Source organism: Papaver somniferum, chromosome 9 (genome assembly GCF_003573695.1).
Source record: "Papaver somniferum cultivar HN1 chromosome 9, ASM357369v1, whole genome shotgun sequence".
Taxonomy (NCBI): domain Eukaryota; kingdom Viridiplantae; phylum Streptophyta; class Magnoliopsida; order Ranunculales; family Papaveraceae; genus Papaver; species Papaver somniferum.
This window is the reverse complement of record NC_039366.1, coordinates 74366587-74387320: the sequence shown is the minus strand read 5'-3', so window position 1 is coordinate 74387320 and position 20734 is coordinate 74366587. Positions and strand designations below refer to the sequence as shown.

Sequence of the window (20734 nt, the reverse complement as noted above, 5' to 3'; positions counted from 1 at the left end):
AACTTCTAATATGAAATTCCAACTGACAGTGTGAAAAAGAGAGGGTACCAAGTACACCACCAAATTTTTACTTCGGAAAACCTGTGTGTACAAAACTTAATACAAACTCCAAATAGGTCAACAGTAAAGACTCTTATATATGATTATATATAGAGTTTCTCTTTTTCTCCCGCACAATCAATATGTATAGACCAAAGGTCCGCATACCTAATTGTGTAATGAGGAGGTCTCTGCCTATTATGGAGTAATGATGTCAACCTACAAATCCTAAGGAAATCCCAAAGTTTTATTCATGCCATTGTCACCCCCGCAGCCCCAACCCAACCATGGATTTGCACCGGTATATATGGTCCACCACAACCGGCCGCAAGAAAATATTTTTGGCAAGATTTCCCATCCCTATTCCCCAACACATCTACTCCTTGGATTCTCATCGGATATTTTAATGAAATGATAGACCAATCCGAAAAGAAAGGCGGCAGACCAGTCACCTATGCTCAAACTCAGCCTTTCCTTAATCTAATTGATCAGATGGGATTCTTAGACCTAGGATTCCGAGGCGACCCTTACACTGGGACAAACAACCATCAAGGCCAAGACAATATCCAGGAACGCATCGATAGAGATATATCAAACCAACAGTGGAGAACTGCCAATACTCACGCGGCAATCACGCATTTGCCACGACTAGCTTCAGATCATGCCCCCATTCTTCTACAAATCAAAGCCCTCGACTGGCAAGGAAACAAGAACTACAAATTCGAACATTTATGGCTATCTCACCCGCAATTACAGAAAGTGGTCAACTCATCTTGGGACAAAATGCATAACTTAGACCCCTCCTTAAATCTCCAACTGAAGCTCATATCAACCAGCGAAACCCTGACAGAATGGAATAAGGTAACCTCGGCCATTTATCTACTTTAATTAAAAAATCAACCGCCAAAATCAAGCAGGCACAACATCAATGTGCCATGCAGATGGGCCCAGCGCTGGACCAATGGCTTCTACAAGAAAAACAGCTTCGCATAGATCACCTCACCCTGCTCGACTGCCATGCAACCTACTGGAAACAAAGATCTAGAATACAGTGGTTGCAATCGGGAGATCGAACCACAACATTATTTCACACTAAGGCTACAATTCATCGAAGCTACAAAAACATCCAACAAATCCAAGATCAACAAAATAATTGGATCCATGATAAGGACGCAATCATCAAAATTATGCTAGATCACTTCACCGATCAATATACAGCACCAACTACAAGAATTGATGACCAGTTGTTTGAAGACATTACCCCGAGGCTAACCCCTCAACAATGTTCTCTTCTTACTTCAGAGGTAACCCCCGAGGAAATCAAAAAAGCATTTTTTTTCCATTGGCTCTGAACGTGCCCCAGGACCAGACGGCTACACTAGCAGGTTCTTCAAAGTTTTCTGGGAAACAACCCGGACACAGCTAATTGATATGGTACGCAGCTTTTGTAACTCCCTTAACATACACCTACTCATGAATCACACTAACCTCACCCTTATCCCGAAAGTAGATCACCTTTCTAAACCCTCTCAATACAAACCAATAGGACTATGCAATGTCACCTACAATATTATCTCAAAAATCTTAGTCAATCGCTTAAGACCTCTTCTCCCCTTACTCATAAGCCCCTACCAAAGTGCTTTTGTTCCCCAAATATCTATTCATGATAACATAGCAATCGTCGGTGAGCTTTTCCATTATATCAAATCCTCTAGCCGAACCAAGGACCCAAAAGTGGCTCTCAAGCTCGACATACAAAAAGCTTATGACTCTTTAGATTGGGATTCATCAAACGAGCTTTTACCAAAATTGGTTTCCTGCAACTCTTTGTGGACTACATCATGCTATGCATCACCACAGTAACATACTCAGTCAACATCAACGGTACTCCGCACGGGTACATCACCCCCAATAGAGGAATTAGGCAAGGTGATCCCCTCTCTTCTTATATCTTTATTATCTGTGCGGAAATCCTCTCAACAAATTTGGGAAACCTAGAAGCGCAAAAAAAAGGTAGAGGGACTGCGCATATCTCAAAAAAAAACCCAATATTGCATCTCATGTACGCGGATGATCTGCTAATGACATACAAAGCAACAACAGAGGGCACAAACCATCTCAAGCACTTATTGCAAGCTTACAGTACCTCAGCAGGTCAACATATCAATACCTCAAAATCGACATTAATCCATCACCCAAATCTCGAACAACATTAGGTAATCGAACTTCAACAAACTTTCGGTATGCCAACAACATAAAACCCACCCACATACCTAGGAGTACAATTTAAATAAGGAAGAACATCTCAGCATATTTTTGCTCCCCTTCTTCAGCGACTAGCTCGAAAAGCAAAAGGTTGGATGACGAAATGCCTAAATCAGGCAGGAAGATTAGTTCTCATTAAAACTTCTCTCATACCTACAACCAATCATCTCATCCAAACGCAATTGCTTCCATCTCATATCCACCAAAAATAGATCGCATAACTAGAGACTTCTTCTGGGGACACGACTCGACCGTAAGGAAACATCATCCAATATGATTTGATAAACTCATCAAACCTAAATCAAAAGGGGGATTGGGAATTCGAAGCAGCAAAGAGCATAACAAGGCCCTCCTTATGAAGAGAATATGGAACATACATGAGAAACCAAACTATATAGTGGCCTCGTTGTACAACGAGAAATACCTTAAACATCAACCAATCCTCCAAAACATCCCTCCTCCTCCCCCGTCCACAAGCCCCCAATGGAGGAATATGGCTTCCCTCATACCAACCCTGAAAAACATCTCTTTCACCAGATAGGAAACGGCTCCACCACCCTAATCCAAGCAAACTGGATCCCTCGGTTCGAAAAATAACATAAACCCAACACTTTGCTATCCCATAAAATCAGTAGCTGATATCATTGACCCATTAATCCGGTCTTGGAACCACGAAAATCTGAGCATCCTCCCACCAAACTCAGTGCAAAGAATCATCAACCTTCACCTTCCGTATGAGAACCAGCCGGATAGAATAATCTGGCCCTTCACAAAATCAGGAAAATACACGACGGCTTCAGTATACAAATTCCTAACAGACATTTCAGACCAATTGCAGCACAACCCATCACCCCCTCCAACCAAATTCCTATGGACACTCCCCTGTCCACCAAAAGTACAGCTTTTCTTGTGGAAAGCACTTAACGAGGGTTTACCAACCCTCCAACTACTCAATCAAATCCGCCTCGCCAACTCCAATCTTTGCCCCCAATGCAATTCTGACCCTGAAACTGCAAAACATATCCTGCTACATTTTCCGATCGCTATGGATTCGTGGAACCTACTGCTTCCACGGATATCCGCTCCGCAAAGCACCCACCAAGGAATACCCACTTCAATAAACCCACAGACATCTATATCCCTACTTCTTCAGGCTAAAATCGATAACGAAACCACCACCACATTCTGCTTTCTCTTCTGGTCCCTTTGGCTAGCTAGAAATGACGTCGTATACAAGCAAAAGCAAACAAGCCCAACAAACATACTCCAAATGGCTACCCGCCTACAACAGGAATACACCTGGGCTCAACAGAACCTCCCACCGGTACTACCAGGAATGCAATCTTCTACAAACATTATGCATCAGCTTCCCAAGTCAATCACAATTTAGTCGGATGGAGTAAACCCCACCCGGACTGGATCAAAATCAACACAGATGGAGCAGCTAGAGGACATCTGGGACTGGCAGGAGCGGGAATTATTTGCCGAAACGAAAATGCTATCACAATGTTAGCAATTGCACAACCACTAGGGATAACAACATCGCTCACTGTGGAAACTTGGGCCATGCTCATAGCGTCAAGAACAGCTACATATCGAGAATGGCCAAAGGTGCAATTCGAAACGAACTCGAAAAATCTTCTAAGGTTTTTAACCTCGACAGCCGAACCGCCTTGGTACTTAAACAATATGATAGCAGAAATCAAGCTTAGATTGGCCCAAATTCCGCGTTGCACCATAAACCATAATTACAGGGAAGGAAATCAGGCGGCGGACGGGTTAGCAAACAAAGCAGCAGATGACAGCACAACGGGAAATCTATCCACAACAATCTGGGACCACAAAACACCATCGTGTATTGGTCCTATTGTAATGTCAGACTCTATGGGTACAATGTACCCTCGTGTTTTTTCTTTTAACTTTAATACAATTTCATGCTTCAAATAAAAAAAAACTAATTGTGTACAAGTTCTTGAACGATCTCAAAAGTCAATATCCAAGATCAATATCAACCTAGTATGTACCAAAATTACACAACGAATTCCAACAAGCACAACACTTGTCTTCATATTTCATGATATGAATTCAACAACTACAAATCTTTTAGGATCTCAACCAACTAAGGCTAGAAGACTATCTAGGCGTATTACTTGTGATATTCCTATCATAAAGATAAAAAATATAATGCGGAAAGGGAAATAACATAAGACACCAAAATTTGTTAACGAGGAAACCACAGATGCAGAAAAACCCCGAGACGTAGAACTGTTTGAACACTGCACTATATTAAACCGCTACTAGCCTACTATTACACTTCGGGTTGTAATGTAGTTGAGACTAAATTCATCCTGCTCATGTATGCCTCAGAATCCAACATGATTAAATGCACTTGATTCCTTTTGATGACGCGTGTCACAGCCTAAGAGTTGCTTTAGGCTAAGTGAAGATTTTTGATACTTATTTGACTCTAATATAAATCCTATTGATTTCCCTTCAGATATGTCTCAATCAAGGTTTGGAAATATTTTTGCGGTACACGATGTCTAGCAAACCTCAAAGATTTAGAATATTTACACTCTTATAAAAGAGAACCCTAGATCACAACCACCTCAGAAGGACAATCCAAACAAATTAATAAGAGTTCAGATATCTATCTTTTGGATACACAAAGTCCGAGATGAACAAACTTTTGTGATTGAAATATATCTTGTTCCAGATATACAGTCCGTGAACTACAATAACTAGTAAGAACAAGATCCAGATTTAAGAACTAGCAGGTAAAATATAGTCTGATAGGGTTTCACGAATCCATAAGTGAAGTATTCAAATTCGTATAAACTAACGTTACATCATTGCTCGGTTGAACCCACCAAGCTTTGATATGTCAAGTTTGGTTGTCATATATCAAAACTCAATTAGAGCCGCTTGATTAAATTTACTAGAGTCAACTTCATTTAGGTTAGACTAGAAAGTCTAGGAATGTTGAGACGTACAAGTATTACTCTGAAGACCTGAAGAACGTGAAGACGTATCAGCTACAACGAAGACATCATCCTTCTACTTGAGGTTAGTGATACTGAGTTGACTTGTTTCCATTCCTGTCATTTATTTCAAGTCATTTAAGATTGAAAACATAACATGCGAAGTTATATATATATATATGATACTTTAATATTAGACTTGGTCATATTATAATGATCAAAGTGTCAAGGAAGAATATTGAATTACGAAGTATAACGTTTATCTTTTGAACTTCGTAAATACGACAACAGCATAATCTATGTAATTTGTTACTTGATTGTGTATTGGATGTAGTGTGATTTCATCCTAGGAAACTATGTTTCATAACATATGTTTAAAGGAAGTACATATATGAACTTGCTTCGTAATCGAAAAGAAATCAATAGATGTTTTGGTCCGATTTTCTATGAAGATATTTTAGATGACCAATTCGAACCTAAGATGGGAATTCAGGTAGAACGGATCTTAACTTATGTTGAGAGTCAAGGTAAAACCGATCCCTACCTATCTTGAGATACTTGGTAGAACCGATCCTAGCTTTTGTTGGGAATCATGGTAGAGCCGGTCCCTACCTATGTTGGGAGTCTTGGTAGAACCGATTCTAGATTTTTTTGAGAGTGATGGTAGAACCGATCCCTACCTATATTTAATGACTTGATATAACCCATCCTAATCTATGTTGAAAGTCATGGTAGATACGGACCCAAGAGCAAAACCGATTTTCAACATTCACATATCACTTTACGGTTTTGTGTGAGTTTGGAATTAGGATTTGCTAAATAGGAAAGTTCCAGATGTCGACATAATTTGAACATGCACATAATTCTTATCATTGATTGTTCAAAGATATTCCTTAATACTCAAGATGATCCCAAACCGAAATATTGAGAATCTTTTAATTAAGGTTTTCGAATTATATGTTTTTTTTATTTTTCAGCAATCAAAACATATACCTAGAAAAACTATATTAGTTAAGCATTAAACTAGTATTAGATATTTCATAAAGAGAGATGTTGGAATTACAAGTGGGATATTAGTTAGAAATATGAAAACCGAAATTAGGTACTTTATTGCATATCTTGAGGATCTTTCGGTTTTGGAATTTCCTTATTTTCCAAACAACCTTGGTCTATAAATACTAAAGTTTGTTCTTCTTACAAACTTTCCTTGGCCAGACGAATTTCATTTTTTCCGGCGGAGCCAACTATTAGTATTACTTGTAATACTATATCGGAGAGGAAAGTATGCTAATAAGGTGAAATCTCTTACGTCCGCTCATTTAAAGACTTATTTGGGATCAAGAAGCTCAAAGTACCATTTGTAGGAAACTAGACAAGAGCATTGTTATTTATTTTTCGATTATTGATTTGATTGACTAACGATTGTTGAAACTTCGATTGCACCTAGTTTGATTATTCTTGAGATCCTTCTGTTCTGACATAAGATCACTCAAACTATATTAAAGTATTGACGAGATATTCAGAACTATTTTTTTGATCTGAAGACAGCTTGTTATCATCCATTGTTAACAGACTCCGCATGTGCATAATTGATCATAAGTGGAATCAAGTTTGTGGTGTTCATGTACAATTGAATATTTGAGGACAAGAATATTTTTCTGATTAGTTTCGCATTTTGTGATATTATTTTAGGCACACATCTTGATTGGCTGGGATCTGACTTAGATCTGATTTATCTTTGATATATTTGATCAAGTAGTCGTATAGATCGACAACTATCATTTGGTGGTATTGAATCTAGATCTGATTATTTCGGATCTTGATTGATCTTACCCGAAAAAGGAGTTTACTTGTTTAAACGGAAGAGCCTTTGTCAAAACTTAACATATATTTTCTTAAAGATTGATAGAGGAGTTAACAAACAACTTTTTCCTTTACTATTTGGAATACGATTAAAAGGAGTTGAGTGCTTAAGACTTTACATTGGTAAAGCAACTCAAGGTATTGATTTCTATCTGGATTCACGTGCGTTGGCCAGGCAGTTGTAGGCGCAGGGATACTTAGGAAACTAAGTAACTAAGGGTAGATTACTTGGTCTCAACTATACGAAATTGGCTTTGTTCTTTGTATAGCGGCTTAATTCTGAGAGTATTCAAAACAGGACTAGGTCCTGGGGTTTTTCTGAATTTGTGGTTGCCTCGTTAACAAAATCTTGTTGTATGATTTACTTTTACATTTCGTAATTATAATTATTATATTATAATTAAAAGTAAATACACTAATATGTTAATCCAAGACACTTGATTGTGATCTTATAGTATATCGGTTTCATACCATAACTATTATCAAGTGTATACCTTGTTGTCGTATTGTCTCGACTTTGTCCATAGACGATCACACTTGGTATCAGACTCATAGGTTGAAACGAAAAGATTGTTGTCTACTTGGGTACCCTCGTCATTTTAATTAGTATCAGAGGAGGCAAACACAAAAATATCTAACAATCTGTGTTTGGTGCGACCCAACCTATAAGAAATGAATTCGAGTTCACTTGAATCGATTTCAGTTAACGTACCTCCAAGATTTGACGGAACTAACTACCTGTGGTTCAAATCTTCTATGAAATTTTTTCTTCAATCACGCGATTTTAATACTTGGTTATTAGTCGTTGATGGTTGTAATCGTCCGAAAATCAAAGGTTCGAAAACTGAGTTTAAACGCTTAGTTGATTATACAAGTGAAGAAAAGGATTTTGCAAGCAGAATTCAGATGGTTTGAATGCTATCATACATGGTGTAAGCCGAGATCTACAACATCATGTCTCCACGTGCCAAACTTCTGAGGAAGCTTAGAACAATCTTCAGACTGTATTCAGAGGTAATACATCAGAAAAAGAATCTAGACTTCAAACTCTCACTTTTGATTGGGAAAACCTGCGTATGGATGATAATGATACTTTTGAAGAGTTTCATGTTAAGCTTTCTGAGATTGTCAATGCATCTTTCTCTCTTACAAATACTATTTCTGAAAAAGATATAGTATGCAAGATTCTCAGATCGTTACCATCTAGATACGAGTCTAAGAAACATGTTATCATTGAAGCTAATGATCTTTCCTCCTTATTAAGAAGTACTATTGTAGAGAAATTAAAGATTTTTTTATCAGGAGTGTTTGTCAAAAAGGGAAAAAGACACGAGCACGACATTCAAATCCATTGCGAGTCCGTCGACTTCTAGTCTGGAAAACTCCAAAGATCATGCAGCTCTAGAAGATAAAGAATTGGCTGAATTAAATCATCATTTACTCAGCAATTCAAGAAATTATTTAAACATCGTAAGAGAAATCACTCTGTATCAAGTAGAAATCATTCTTCTACTTCAAAGTTAAAAGATACATGGGATGATGATGATAATATTCCTAAATGCTACAAATGACAAGGCATTGGTCATATCTCTCCAAATTATCCTACTAAGGATACTCGATGGAAAAGAAACGCATATGCTGCAACTCTTGACTACTCTCCTGATGAGAAGGATCAAGACTATAAGATAGATTGTATTGCAACCATTGCAGCTACAATTCTGATTCACTTCCAACTTTAGATATACAAAACGAGTTCAATTTTAAGGTTTTTTCACAAAAGATTTTTTGTCAAGATGAAAAAATTCAGTCTCTGGAATCTGAGATCAAATGAATAAAATCATATCTTGATCAAATCAAATTAAGCTATTTGAGTGATTAAGAAAAACTAAATAGACGACTTGTGAAAACCGAACTCTCATTGTGTTCTGAAAAGGAACAAGTGTGATGAAATCTTGCAGGAGAGCATCGGATGCTTCTCATTGTCTCAAAAATTCTCGACTATCCTAATTCTTATACAGGCACATCGGCAACTCAAGAACAATTGATCGAACAATTGAATCAATGGAGTTACGAGATATTGCAATTAGACGTATATACGTGCAACAGTTGAGCGCATTTGGGGAGACCATGAACTTCAGTCCTAATTTTTTCAGCATACAACAACTCCATCTTCCCAGGAAGTAATGCGAGAAACATAAGTGTACTTATTGGGCACCAATCTCAATATCTTCTATTACAACGTTCTCCAATTCGTCTAGTGCAACAATCTCCATATCGTCAGGCCAGTGAACAATCTCCCCAAGGTTATCAAGATTTTATAAGATCACTAAACTTCGTTGGCTCTCCAGATGATGCTACATGTCCATCAGTCCCTGGTTTGGGAATCAGAGTGGAGGACATGATGCTGAAAGGTCTCAAGATGGAGGATCTCAAGCTGGAGGACCGAAACAAGGATTTACAAGTATGATTCAGGGTGGAACGTATAAGTGGCACTAGAGTGGAGCCAAATAGTTATAATTATGCTTTATTTTAATATTTGTGAATTGAAGTTATAATTAGTTAATCTACTTATATAACTGTTACATGTAATCAGTACTAATTTATCTAGAAAGTAAATTATTACTTAATTTGAGACGTTCGATAACGACTAAAATTTAAAACAACTACATCGATATCTTGCTCGAGTAGTACGTATACTTTTCAATACCCAAAACGAAATATTAAAACATCATTGCGTAATGAGCTTCGTAAGTAAAAGTTCTGCTTTTCCATTTTTGGCATTCCTCTCGAGCTTGCAATAGAACATCAGCATTAGTCTCACCCATAAGTCGATAACGATTAACAAGCCAAATCAAAGCTATGAATTCTTCAACTTCTTTTTTTATATCACCAATTCGACAAAACAACTCAGTCGCATCGAGGCTATTGGGGTTACCAGTATCATTGCGAAAGTTTTCATAGATTCTGTGGATATGACTCATACCCATTAACCAATTTTGACGTCGTTCTGCACCCCAAGCCGGATATAAAGCTACATGGTTTCGACAAATCTTCATCGATCGTAAATTCCACTTGATTAATATACGGTTGAGCCACTGCTCAGAAAATTTGTTGGTGTAGAAGGAAGGTGTGGTTTTGGAGTTCAATACGACTCAATTTATAAGAGGGGGATTAATAGCCGTTGTCAGCTCAGTGTGCGCCGACCGGTTTTGTCTGAGATGATAGTCGTCTCAACTGAAACCGAGTATCGGCTCAATAGGAGCCGATCCGTCCAGGGTGCACCGGTCGTCTGTGTAACTTGATCGACTCAATTTGAGCCGCCATGTACAAAACCTTTTAATTGGGAATTTGTTCATCTGTTTTAATGGTTTGCCAGTCTCACTGTAGGTGCAAAACTGGCAAATCCGCTGATATACTAGTCCCGTCAGACTTGCTCTAAAGGGTTGATTTCTGTGTGTGTATATATGGACATTAGATCTGCACAAATTGTCTCATAATTAGGTGACTGCACGACAAATATTTTCTTTCAACCCAGTGTTGTTACAGCACGGGTTGCTGGTAGTATAACACTATAACCTTTAAGGTATGCAATAATTTACAAGAATGAAGCATTTGTACGGTTGCTACACTATAAATTTACTCGATATACTCTTACACCTCTACTCGTGGTACCGTTTTGTTTCGCATGGTGGTCATGCGTGTCAGTTTCGTCTCGGTTACAATTGCCATTAGCATTGGCAACTATGTCACATCATCTTTGCGAGCATGAAGGGTGAAATGCACAATAACAAAATCCCCTCCAACAAATTTAGCATTGTATCCTTCAGTCCACAACCATTCTGATGCAAGCCGATTTTATCTATAAAAATTTACATTAGACATTGATACAGTTGGACCATTAACTTGGGGTCTTCAAGTGATGCTTTGCTTGCTTGTGCCTAGGATCGTCTGTCTACAAAATCTCATGCAAGATCAGTAAGTGGGCGGTGTTGCCGGATTCCGTAAATATCATAATATTAACATTTTACTTTTTCGCAGAATTATTTGTGCTTTCTTTCATAGCTTTTTCCAGCCTTTTCTTTTCTGCTTTAGCCTGCTTAGCATTCTCCTCCCGCGATTTGCTGAACATCTTCACAAAGATTACCAGGGTTGATGTCACTGAAAAAAATAAACAGTTAACAGAAAGTTCAAAACTTTGTGCTACCAGACTTCATAAGGGGTACAAAAAATCATACTTCGAACACACCCTTGCAGAATAATCATAAGGGGTCTCTTTCTAGCATGAAAAGAAATACACGCTAGAAACGGGGAAAAATGACATACTGCAAGTAATTAAGAACGCATGAAAGTTGCGGAACTTAAAAAATAGGACACAACAAACCTTGCTCAAAGGGGCAGCGAGCTGGATCCTCCCCGAAATATTGAGATAGAGAATCAGCACTTCTACCCTAAAAAATGAGTTGTACTTATTATTACTTCAACAATAAACACATAAGTATATATATATATACATAACAAGTAACTATGAAAGTGACTCACCACTTCAGAGTATAAGGATATGAGTGACCTAACTTCAGCTTCAGCAGTATCAAGGAAATCCTTAAGAGCCTGAAAGAGGAGAAGGTTAAATAAAGCATTCTTCCGTATAACTAAGGGAAACATAGAGGTTGAAAAAGGGGAAGAATTGATCAAACTGAAAGCAACAGCAGATCTAAAAGACATCACAGCATGATATCCTCAAGACATCACAAGCACCGTAGTAAAAAGTGAAGGAGTGGTGGAGGCCTTAAGAGTTATTGTAGTTAGACCAGCATAATAGATTCCCTAAGCTACTGAAGAGTTTAAAGCGAACTTTTTTTCTTCATGGGTATAGTGGCTCGAAAATGAAATCAAAGATCATCAGCTTTCAACAAGAAAACTCTAATCTTCCCAGACCCAATTAACAACAAGCCTAAACTCATGTCCATAGCAAAAACTAACAAGTAAACCTAGTCAATTCAGTGCTTTAACTGAAAAGTTGGAAATTAATCTAACATTGAAATTAGGTGGAAACATTCCTTCTCCATCCTTGCCACAGGTTGATGTGGCCCACCTAATTCCTCATCACCAAGGCTTTTCAAAGGAGGGAGATCATTAAATAAATTAAACATAACCACAAGATCCAAAGCAACCATTTTCACTGTTTCAGCAACCATGCAATACTTTCTCTCACCTTCTGAAATCCTGTGGAAACACCACCATCTGATTCCGAGGCAGTAAGCTCTTGCTCTACCTTCTCAAGACCCTTACTAACAGCTTGCATTTCTTCAGCTAATAACTTCAGTTGGATCTGAGCAATTTTTAGTTGACATGATTGTCAAGAGAAATGCAACAAACCAAAGGACCAGAATTTTTCTGCCTTAAATTTGAAATCAGCTATAAGGATCTATATTAGCACTACCTTTGATGCTGCTTCCAAATGAACTAGATCTTTATCAAAATCCAGCACCTCTGGCATTTGTTCAGCAAGAACCTGGTGGTAAAAATCAGCAAGTATATCAGCATGATGAGAATCCGAACGAAATATAACAATGATATATTTAAGAAACATGGTTTAAACATGAATATTTAAACAAACTAAGTAGATCCAGTCATGTATGACATTGGAAAACAAATAAAACATGAGAAGGGTGTAAAGAGCCCAAGTTATCCAGCGGAACAGAAAGAAAATAAACAGAATTGACCACGTAATTCTCACAAGATCGAGACTCATAAGCAATCAATAACAAAAATACCACATGTCAGTGCATTTCTGGATTCTAACCCCTTGTACATTTTTTGGCAAGGTGCAACACTCTCAAATGTTCCTTTCACCATACACTGAGAGTTGACAATTTGAATGTAAGAAGTTGTAAAATACTTCCATCTCTGGGGACCATGCTAGATTTCATATGAAACATCATTTAGAAGCCATAGACACATCTCCAACTTAGGACCTATACGTGTGAAATTTTTTGAAGTTCTACCTTGCATAAATAATGCATTAATGTCATTTTATTGTTTCTTGCTCGAGTATCTGACAATTTAAGCAGGCTGTCCAATTTGAATCCGATGGCAGATCCTGCAAGAATATAATTGGAAAGTTAGAACTGGCAATCGCTTTTGGTATTACAACCATATTACTGAATAAGATGGTTGTTAGGATGCTACCCCGTGCTGTGCCCTGATTCAATGCATTTCCTAAAGTAAGAATCGTCTGCATTATCTGTCGCAACTTTACCGAGTCTTTTACCTGCAAAAAAGAATTTGATATGCTAAGTTTACTTCAAGTATGAGTCTGCTCTTTCTTCAATTGATCATATTTTGAAGGATACCTCTCTTGAAGAACTGTTAATTGTATTCAAGTTTGATCTCAAATCCTTCACCTGGATAAAGTTAAAGGTAGATGTAAATTTGTTCAAGAAGATACAGAACGCACAGAGTACAAAGGTATAACATTATTCACCAACTACAGAATAACATACCTGAGTGCTAAAGGTGATAGTAAATGAAAATACTCTTAACTTCGACTCTACTCGAGGAACACTCATCAGCTCGAGAAAAAACTGAAATTGTTGTCCATACATTATTAGCTTGAGAAAAAAGGAAGAAATAAAAATCAACGGAAAAACATGCTCAAACCAGTAGAACGAACCTGCTCACACTTTCCTAAATTTTCCCTGTTTCCAGTATAATTCTGAAAAGATGACAACAAAAAGTAAGCAGATTTTGCCAATGATTTGATAATGGCCCGCCATTTATGAGTAAAGCATATGCATATTGCAAGGCCAAACTATACATTTACTTATAAAATGCAAGAAGATAAAAGAAAAACTCAAATTTCACAAGCGATTGTGGGAAGACATGGATCCACAGGGCAGACAGAAAACTGAACACATCAAACTCCACATGGTAGCCTTTAGAAGATACTGTAGGACTGGACTGGAGATTCAACATAGTGGCAAAGGACAGATGATACACTTTTTCCGAGTTACGATTCTTATGAATCAATAGAATACGCAAAAAAAAAAAAAAAAGTGTTCTGTTGTCTGTTCTACCAGCTTTGGACCTTTGGTGTATTAATCCATCAGATAATCTTGTATAGTGGAGATTCAAAATAACAGTTTAAGGACAGATGATACAAGTTTATTTTGGGCTAAGAATAATTGTACATATGAAACTAGTTGCATTGGTTTTATTGATGAATGTGCTTAGACCTGGAATAATTGATTAAATTTCAACTCATTTAGGAAGATGTCATAGTCGACTGAATTTGCAAAAACAAATACAACTAGCCTATAATTTACATTTCTTGAAATTTAGAGATTGGATTGGGATAAAGCGAAAGCTATAGTTAGCGAGAGTGAAATAGAGTTAGATAGCGAGTGCTATGGGGTGAATTTACGGCCTACTTTTTAGTTCTGTTCAACGTTCAAAATAGGAAACAATCTTAAGCTTATGCTTACACTTACAAAGCCTAATGCTAACTACTTATGCACTGGATGTCAAGCGTATGGATTCAACAACATATGGAAAGATAGAAAAACTTGAGCAGAAACTTGATCATAATTACCTTCAGTGTTTCCATTTCTTCTTTAGTCGGGCAAAATTTAATGAGATTGTCGACTTGATCAATGTCCAACGCTGAGGTATCCAAAGCCAAAACTGCAGTCTGAGGTTAAAAAAAAAACATACAAAATTTCAGTGCACCTTTTATGAGAAAAGAAACATTCCACCACATTTCATTCATATATTAAGAGTTCTGACCAAGGTGACAACAAACTTACACTGTAAACAGTAAAAAAGTGCAGGTCATATCAATATATACTAAAAATGGAAGGAAAAAAAAGTACTTTTAACTTCCAAATGCAATAATTAGTTTGCCATATTGCAAAGAAGAAGCACAACAGATGGGAATAATGAGGGTAGTTTATCAATGCATCAAAATGGAGTAGAAGTTTTATCTCATTCCAACGTAGACACTTCACTAACTTTTTCTTTCCATTTATATAAATATATATATAACTATGAAATTTATTGTTACAAACATAAATATGAGAACTAATGGAGAAAATACTGAAAATGTAGATAATGTTAACTATCAAGATTGTTGGTATTGCAAATGGAAGCAAGCACATAGCACAAATTCTGCTACTTGAGAATTATATAACTCTTCATTTGTTCACTATCAGGATTATCAGTATTGCAAATGGAAGTAAGCATGTTTCATGGCACAAAATCCAGTCATTTGCTAACTTATTCAAGTCAAGCAAGAGTGCAGAAGAACTCTCTCTTATGTATTCATGTTCTTGAAACTCTAAAAATCACTCAATAGCGACCAGCTTATCAGGTATAATTGTGTATCGTTTTCCTTTAACAGGCCCACGTTGATGCATGACGAAAGAAGCCAATCAAATAGGCCAATGCACAAACATTTTCTTAATAAAAACAAGCTGCATGAGGAAAGCCAAACTTACAATCATATCAGGTAGAGGCATTTTGATTTTTGTAAGCATGATTTCACAATTGTATGCTCGGCGTAGGTCAATCTGAAAAAGAAAAAAGACATAAAGTTTATGTCCCTTCATACAAGTAGTTCTAAACTAGCTAACTCTTTTCAAAGTTAAAGAAAGAGAATAACTATGAAAGCATTTATTCTTATAGCATCTCCATAGTCCCGTTGGAAGTGACTATTGGATACAGCTTCTCCATCTAAAAGAAAGGTTATCCTAGTTAGCATATTGTGAAGATTTCTCCACTACGCATATCTAAGGGTGCATGCTTCAAAACAAAATTATATATATCCAAGGGTGCACTAGGGGTTCCAATAATTGCAAAAATCTTCTGGAAAGCCTTGATGTTTGGTTTCCTATAAATAAAAATATAAGCAACTCGACCACAGCAATAAATTGATGTTCCGTTTCCAAAAGATCAGATTTTAGGCAACTTCATCACGGCAGGCAATGATATTTCTGCAGGATAATCAACGCCCAATTTTATTTTATTTTGAAAACCGACTCGGTCAACTTTTCACATACCTATCTTTCCTTTGGTTAGATAAATAATAAATAGTTACATGATGCTTCAAACTGAGACAACTTAACCTAAGAAATGTCGCTTATATCATTAGGAATGTCCAAGTTATAGTAGTGATAGATAATTGGAGATCTGTCAATCGATTAAAAAAAAATCCTAATCCACTGCAAGCTCAAGTCAAAATACGTACCAACTGCACTATCACTGGTTTGTGGCCGCTTGTACCACGTCGAGTCCCGCCTTTCTCCGTGCCAGTTCCACTAGACGCAACGGATGCCGAGAATAGACTTTCAAGTTCTGAAATATCTATTTCAGGGGCCCTGTGGAGCAATTCCATCAAATTTAAGATCCAATCTCCAGTCAAAAACATTTGAATATGACAAAAATTAGTGTCAATAGCCATCTCTACTACATAAGACGTGAAAAAGAACTGTTGGATGGCATGCATAGTACATAATTCAATTTTTCAGACTGTTCAAACTGTGGACACATCCTATAGCTGCTAGTAGCTAGAAGAAAACACGTAGTTCGAGGTGTTCAAGGGATAGAACAATTTCGTACAGCAGTCATGCATGTTGCTGAAATCCTAGTCCTGGTTGTGTGTGACTACTTCAGACCTTCTAATAGAAACAATAGAAAGCTTCGAAAAGGAAAACCTAGACAGCAGGTGGTTCATTTTGTTGGCACAAATATCAGTGAAAATATTCTAGAAAAAAAAAACAGTTAATAACCAGTCGTATGGGCCTATGGCACATTTTCACATTGTTTTTACGGAACTTCTTATTCGTTAATCATGTAATGCCTAGAGATAAAAATAAGTAGCATATGTCACAATATGAAATGGCTTCTATATGCACATACCGTGACTGATTTTCCTGTACTTGAGAATCATCCCATAAACTCCCTTGCATTGCTCGAGTTACTTTTACCCAATGTAATGGCTTTAGTGAAGTCTTTTTAGGAGCTGTAGTGTTAACCGCTGCTCCACGAACTTTTCCTTGACCAGGAGTTGGACCTAAGGATCTTCCTCTTCCAACAGATGGTGGTGGAGGGGCCGGTACGCCAGAATTCTTTGCGCCAGGGGGTGGAGGTGGACCTGGTTGATTTCCACGACCTGGTGGTGGAGGGGGTGGAGGACCAGGTCGTTTAGGTGCTTGTGGTGGTGGAGGTGGAAACGGACCTCGCCCGGTAGGTCCTGAAGGTGGTGGTGGAGGAGGTGGAGGTGTCATTTGGCCAGCTCTAGGTGCAAGGCCTGAACCCAGAGGTGGTGGTGGTGGAGGTGGAGGGGCTTTCCCAGAAAGTGGACGAGGAGGAGGAGGGGGTGCTGGAGGACTTACACCTGAGATACTAGATCGAGGTGGAGGAGGTGGTGGACATGGTGGGGCACCGCTACTACAGATGTTAGAAGAAGGTGGAGGAGGGGGTGGTGGTGGAGGAGGGCCTCGACCAGAGATTCTAGGGGGAGGTGGTGGTGGTGACGGTGAAGGGCCTTGACTAGAAATCCTAGGGGGTGGGGGGGAGGAGGAGGAGGGCCTTGACCAAAAATTCTGGGGGGAGGTGGTGGTGGTGGTGGTGGGCCTTTAGAAGAATTCAGTAGAGGTGGAGGAGGAGGGGGAGTTGGAGGTGGCGGGGGAGGGGGAGGGCCTTTAATGGAAGCCGGTACAGGTGGAGGTGTTGGAGGTGGAGGTGGAGGTGGAGGTTTAGGAGTGCTATCAGACCCAACAAGCAGAGGAGGGTGCGGTGGTGGTGGACTGTGCGTCAAAACTACTTTAGGCTGGGGAGAAGTGTCACATGGAGATCCCCTATCATTTGAGGCGGAATCTTGAGCTGTGGAGTCATCAAGGAAATTTACTGGTGGCTTTCTGAAATCAGATTCACTGTGATATTTTTCAAAATCCTCAAAATCCAAGATACCAGCGAGCTTAGAAGCATCATTTTCGCTTTCAGAATCTGTAGGAGATGTCTGTACACTCACCTGACTCTGAAACCTTGACGTTTCTTTCACATCGCTCAAAATGATTTTTTCAAGTTTATCTTGTAAAGCGTTTGCAGAAAGTTGTCTGAGAAACCACAAAGCAGCATCACCACCAGTGTCAACCCATTCGACACCACTGAAAAGTTCTTGAACCCTAGAAAAGGCTTCAATTGGGAGTCCGCCTTTCTCCTCACCATTTAAAGTCGCAGTTGGAACTCTAGCAGGAGAGATGTTCTCAACTTCCCCAAAAAGAACCTGCAATGCAGTGAAGGCAAAATCAAGTGACACCTCCAGTTGATGTTTGACTACTTAAATGCAAGCAAATCCACTTCAGCACTATCAAATATTACCTCTGCTCGAAAACCTCTAGGAAATCGATCTTTCGAATCCCAAAGAATGTCCAAGTCCTCGGAGTTGAGCATCAATATGTTTGAGCGAATGAAACCAGTATTGAACATAATACGGAACATCATAATCTCTCGATCCAACTCAACATCCATATGGAGACACTCAAGGACAACGTCTCCTTGAACCAAACATTGGATATCAATTTTAATCACATCGCAGTCAACCTGCAACAGTTTTTTGCATGAGATCGTACTAGAAAGTAAAATCGAGTTTTAAGATGCATGCACAGAATTATATCTATTATATCTACCTGTCCATAATGCCGAACGGACTTCTTTGTCTTTGACATGGAAAACAGCTCATGAGTTAAAAGCCCACCTTTACTACTGGGTTTTCGACCGAAAATACGAATTATTGGCCTACACCCACTTTGGGAATCAAAGTTTGGAATGCCTCTGAGGATGAGACAGTCCAAAGAAAGAGCCCTCTCTGTAGGTGGCCATTCTGGTGTTATATTTCTCCTGGCCACATAATAAAGGTAACGGAGCTGGGAGGGGAACGGATTCAGAGGCGATAGAAGCTTTAAAAAACCCTTAGGAGCCTCCCGATGGATTATATCAAGAACGCGGTGCTCAGGGCTGTGAACCTTTTTGAAAATAAGGAAACTAGCCAAAAGGAATGCTAGGAGAGGCCATCCTCCTCTTTCACAGTGGACCAGTACAATATTTTGCTGATCACCCATAGATAGCCAGCTCTCGCAAACACGTAAAAAATGATGAATGATAGACAATGGAAGGATTGGAAAACCTTCGTACTGCCGTGGGTAATCCACAACCGTGACATCATACTCACACAGAATTTCCGCAAATCGACTTCTCTTTTCCCCTTCTCGAAAGTTAAATGCGAGAAAGGATGAATCCCAAAATTCTTCATTCAATTCTGTTATTACTTGTTGCAAGTAAATGTCATACATCCCATCTGGTAATGCCTCGGTTAAGAAACACGAATCAAAAACTGCACAAAACAACAAAACACACCCACAGCTGTAATTCAACTCAAATGTGGCCATTACATTCATTTAACAGTACAGAGCTTCCAAAATTAAACACCCTTTAAAAAAAATAAGAAAGCAGTGACGATGAATCTTACCGTAAACCCTGTCGAGAAACTCAAGTAATCCGTCAGGAGGTCTTTTGTGAAAGAATCGACTAAAAAGGGACAATTTATCCCTTCCTCCACTACTACTCCCACGACGACGATGAAGTGCAGCCATTTTTACATTAAGAAAAGAACCCTAGCTAGCTAAAATTGCAAAAATTGTGTGTTTTCTCCCCGGTGAATTACAAATTAATGAATTCTGAATCAAATCATAAACTAATATTTCTCATTTATTGACAGTATAAGCAGCACTTCACTTGAAATTAACCTAATAATAAACTTAGACCATGAATTTGTATCATGGGGAAGAAGAGAAGTTAGCAAATTAAACACCTGACCTTGATTGAATTTCTGATTAAGAACCTCAAAAATTAGTTGCCTGAACAAGCTGTTAGGGTTAATAATGCTGCTGCTTCTGGTGAAGATGGGTAATGGCGGTGGAATTTTAACGGTCCGCAAATGGTGAGAAAAAGAAAGAAAGTTTTGTTTGAATTTTTGATTTTTGAATGAACCGTTTAGACTTTATTAGAAAGAGAGAGAGAGACAAGGGAGGAGGAGGGTTTTCTTTCTGAAAATGAAAACAAAATGATTCTGAGAATTGTTGTCAATTGAGTATTTGTTTCGGTGGTAAGTATTACATCAAAAATGGTCCACCTACTTGTTTATATGCGTTGGATTATCTATCGCTGAACGTAAGCGCCTTGGATCTAAGTTGACCGAGATAAGTTTTTTTTTTTTTTTTTTGTTTTAATCAGTGAAAGCTGGGCCTTACCCCTGGTTAAGCCCAGCCAGACGGGCTGGCCCCACTGCCAGCCCGGCCCACCTAAACCCCAACTATATTACAACTGCACATTTTGTGCGTACAACGGGAATTGATCCCGGGTCTCCCTTATGGAGAGACGGATGAGACTTCACTGTGCTAGTCATAGGGTTCTCGACCGAGATAAGGTTTGTATGTAGTTTAGTCGACGTTTTGACGGAGGTTGAAGCTGGGGTTGCACACAGTATGGTTCGGTTCGGTTTTTGACCGAGAAGGAACAAAAACCGATAA

At 38.6% G+C, this 20734-nt stretch overlaps 1 protein-coding gene across 1 annotated transcript; it reads right to left on the bottom strand.

The window, feature by feature from the left end:
- Positions 1-10926: 10926 nt before the first annotated feature.
- LOC113309692 (formin-like protein 14) lies at positions 10927-20244 on the bottom strand. Its single transcript, XM_026558182.1, is given in 18 exon segments — positions 10927-11306; positions 11530-11596; positions 11688-11756; positions 12361-12477; positions 12589-12660; positions 13154-13248; positions 13338-13419; positions 13502-13552; positions 13652-13732; positions 13822-13863; positions 14740-14838; positions 15644-15715; positions 16393-16522; positions 17064-17721; positions 17724-18432; positions 18528-18749; positions 18836-19539; positions 19675-20244. Coding segments are annotated over 18 exon segments (3528 nt in total). The 5' UTR covers positions 19799-20244; the 3' UTR covers positions 10927-11172.
- Between the last annotated feature and the right edge of the window lie 490 nt (positions 20245-20734).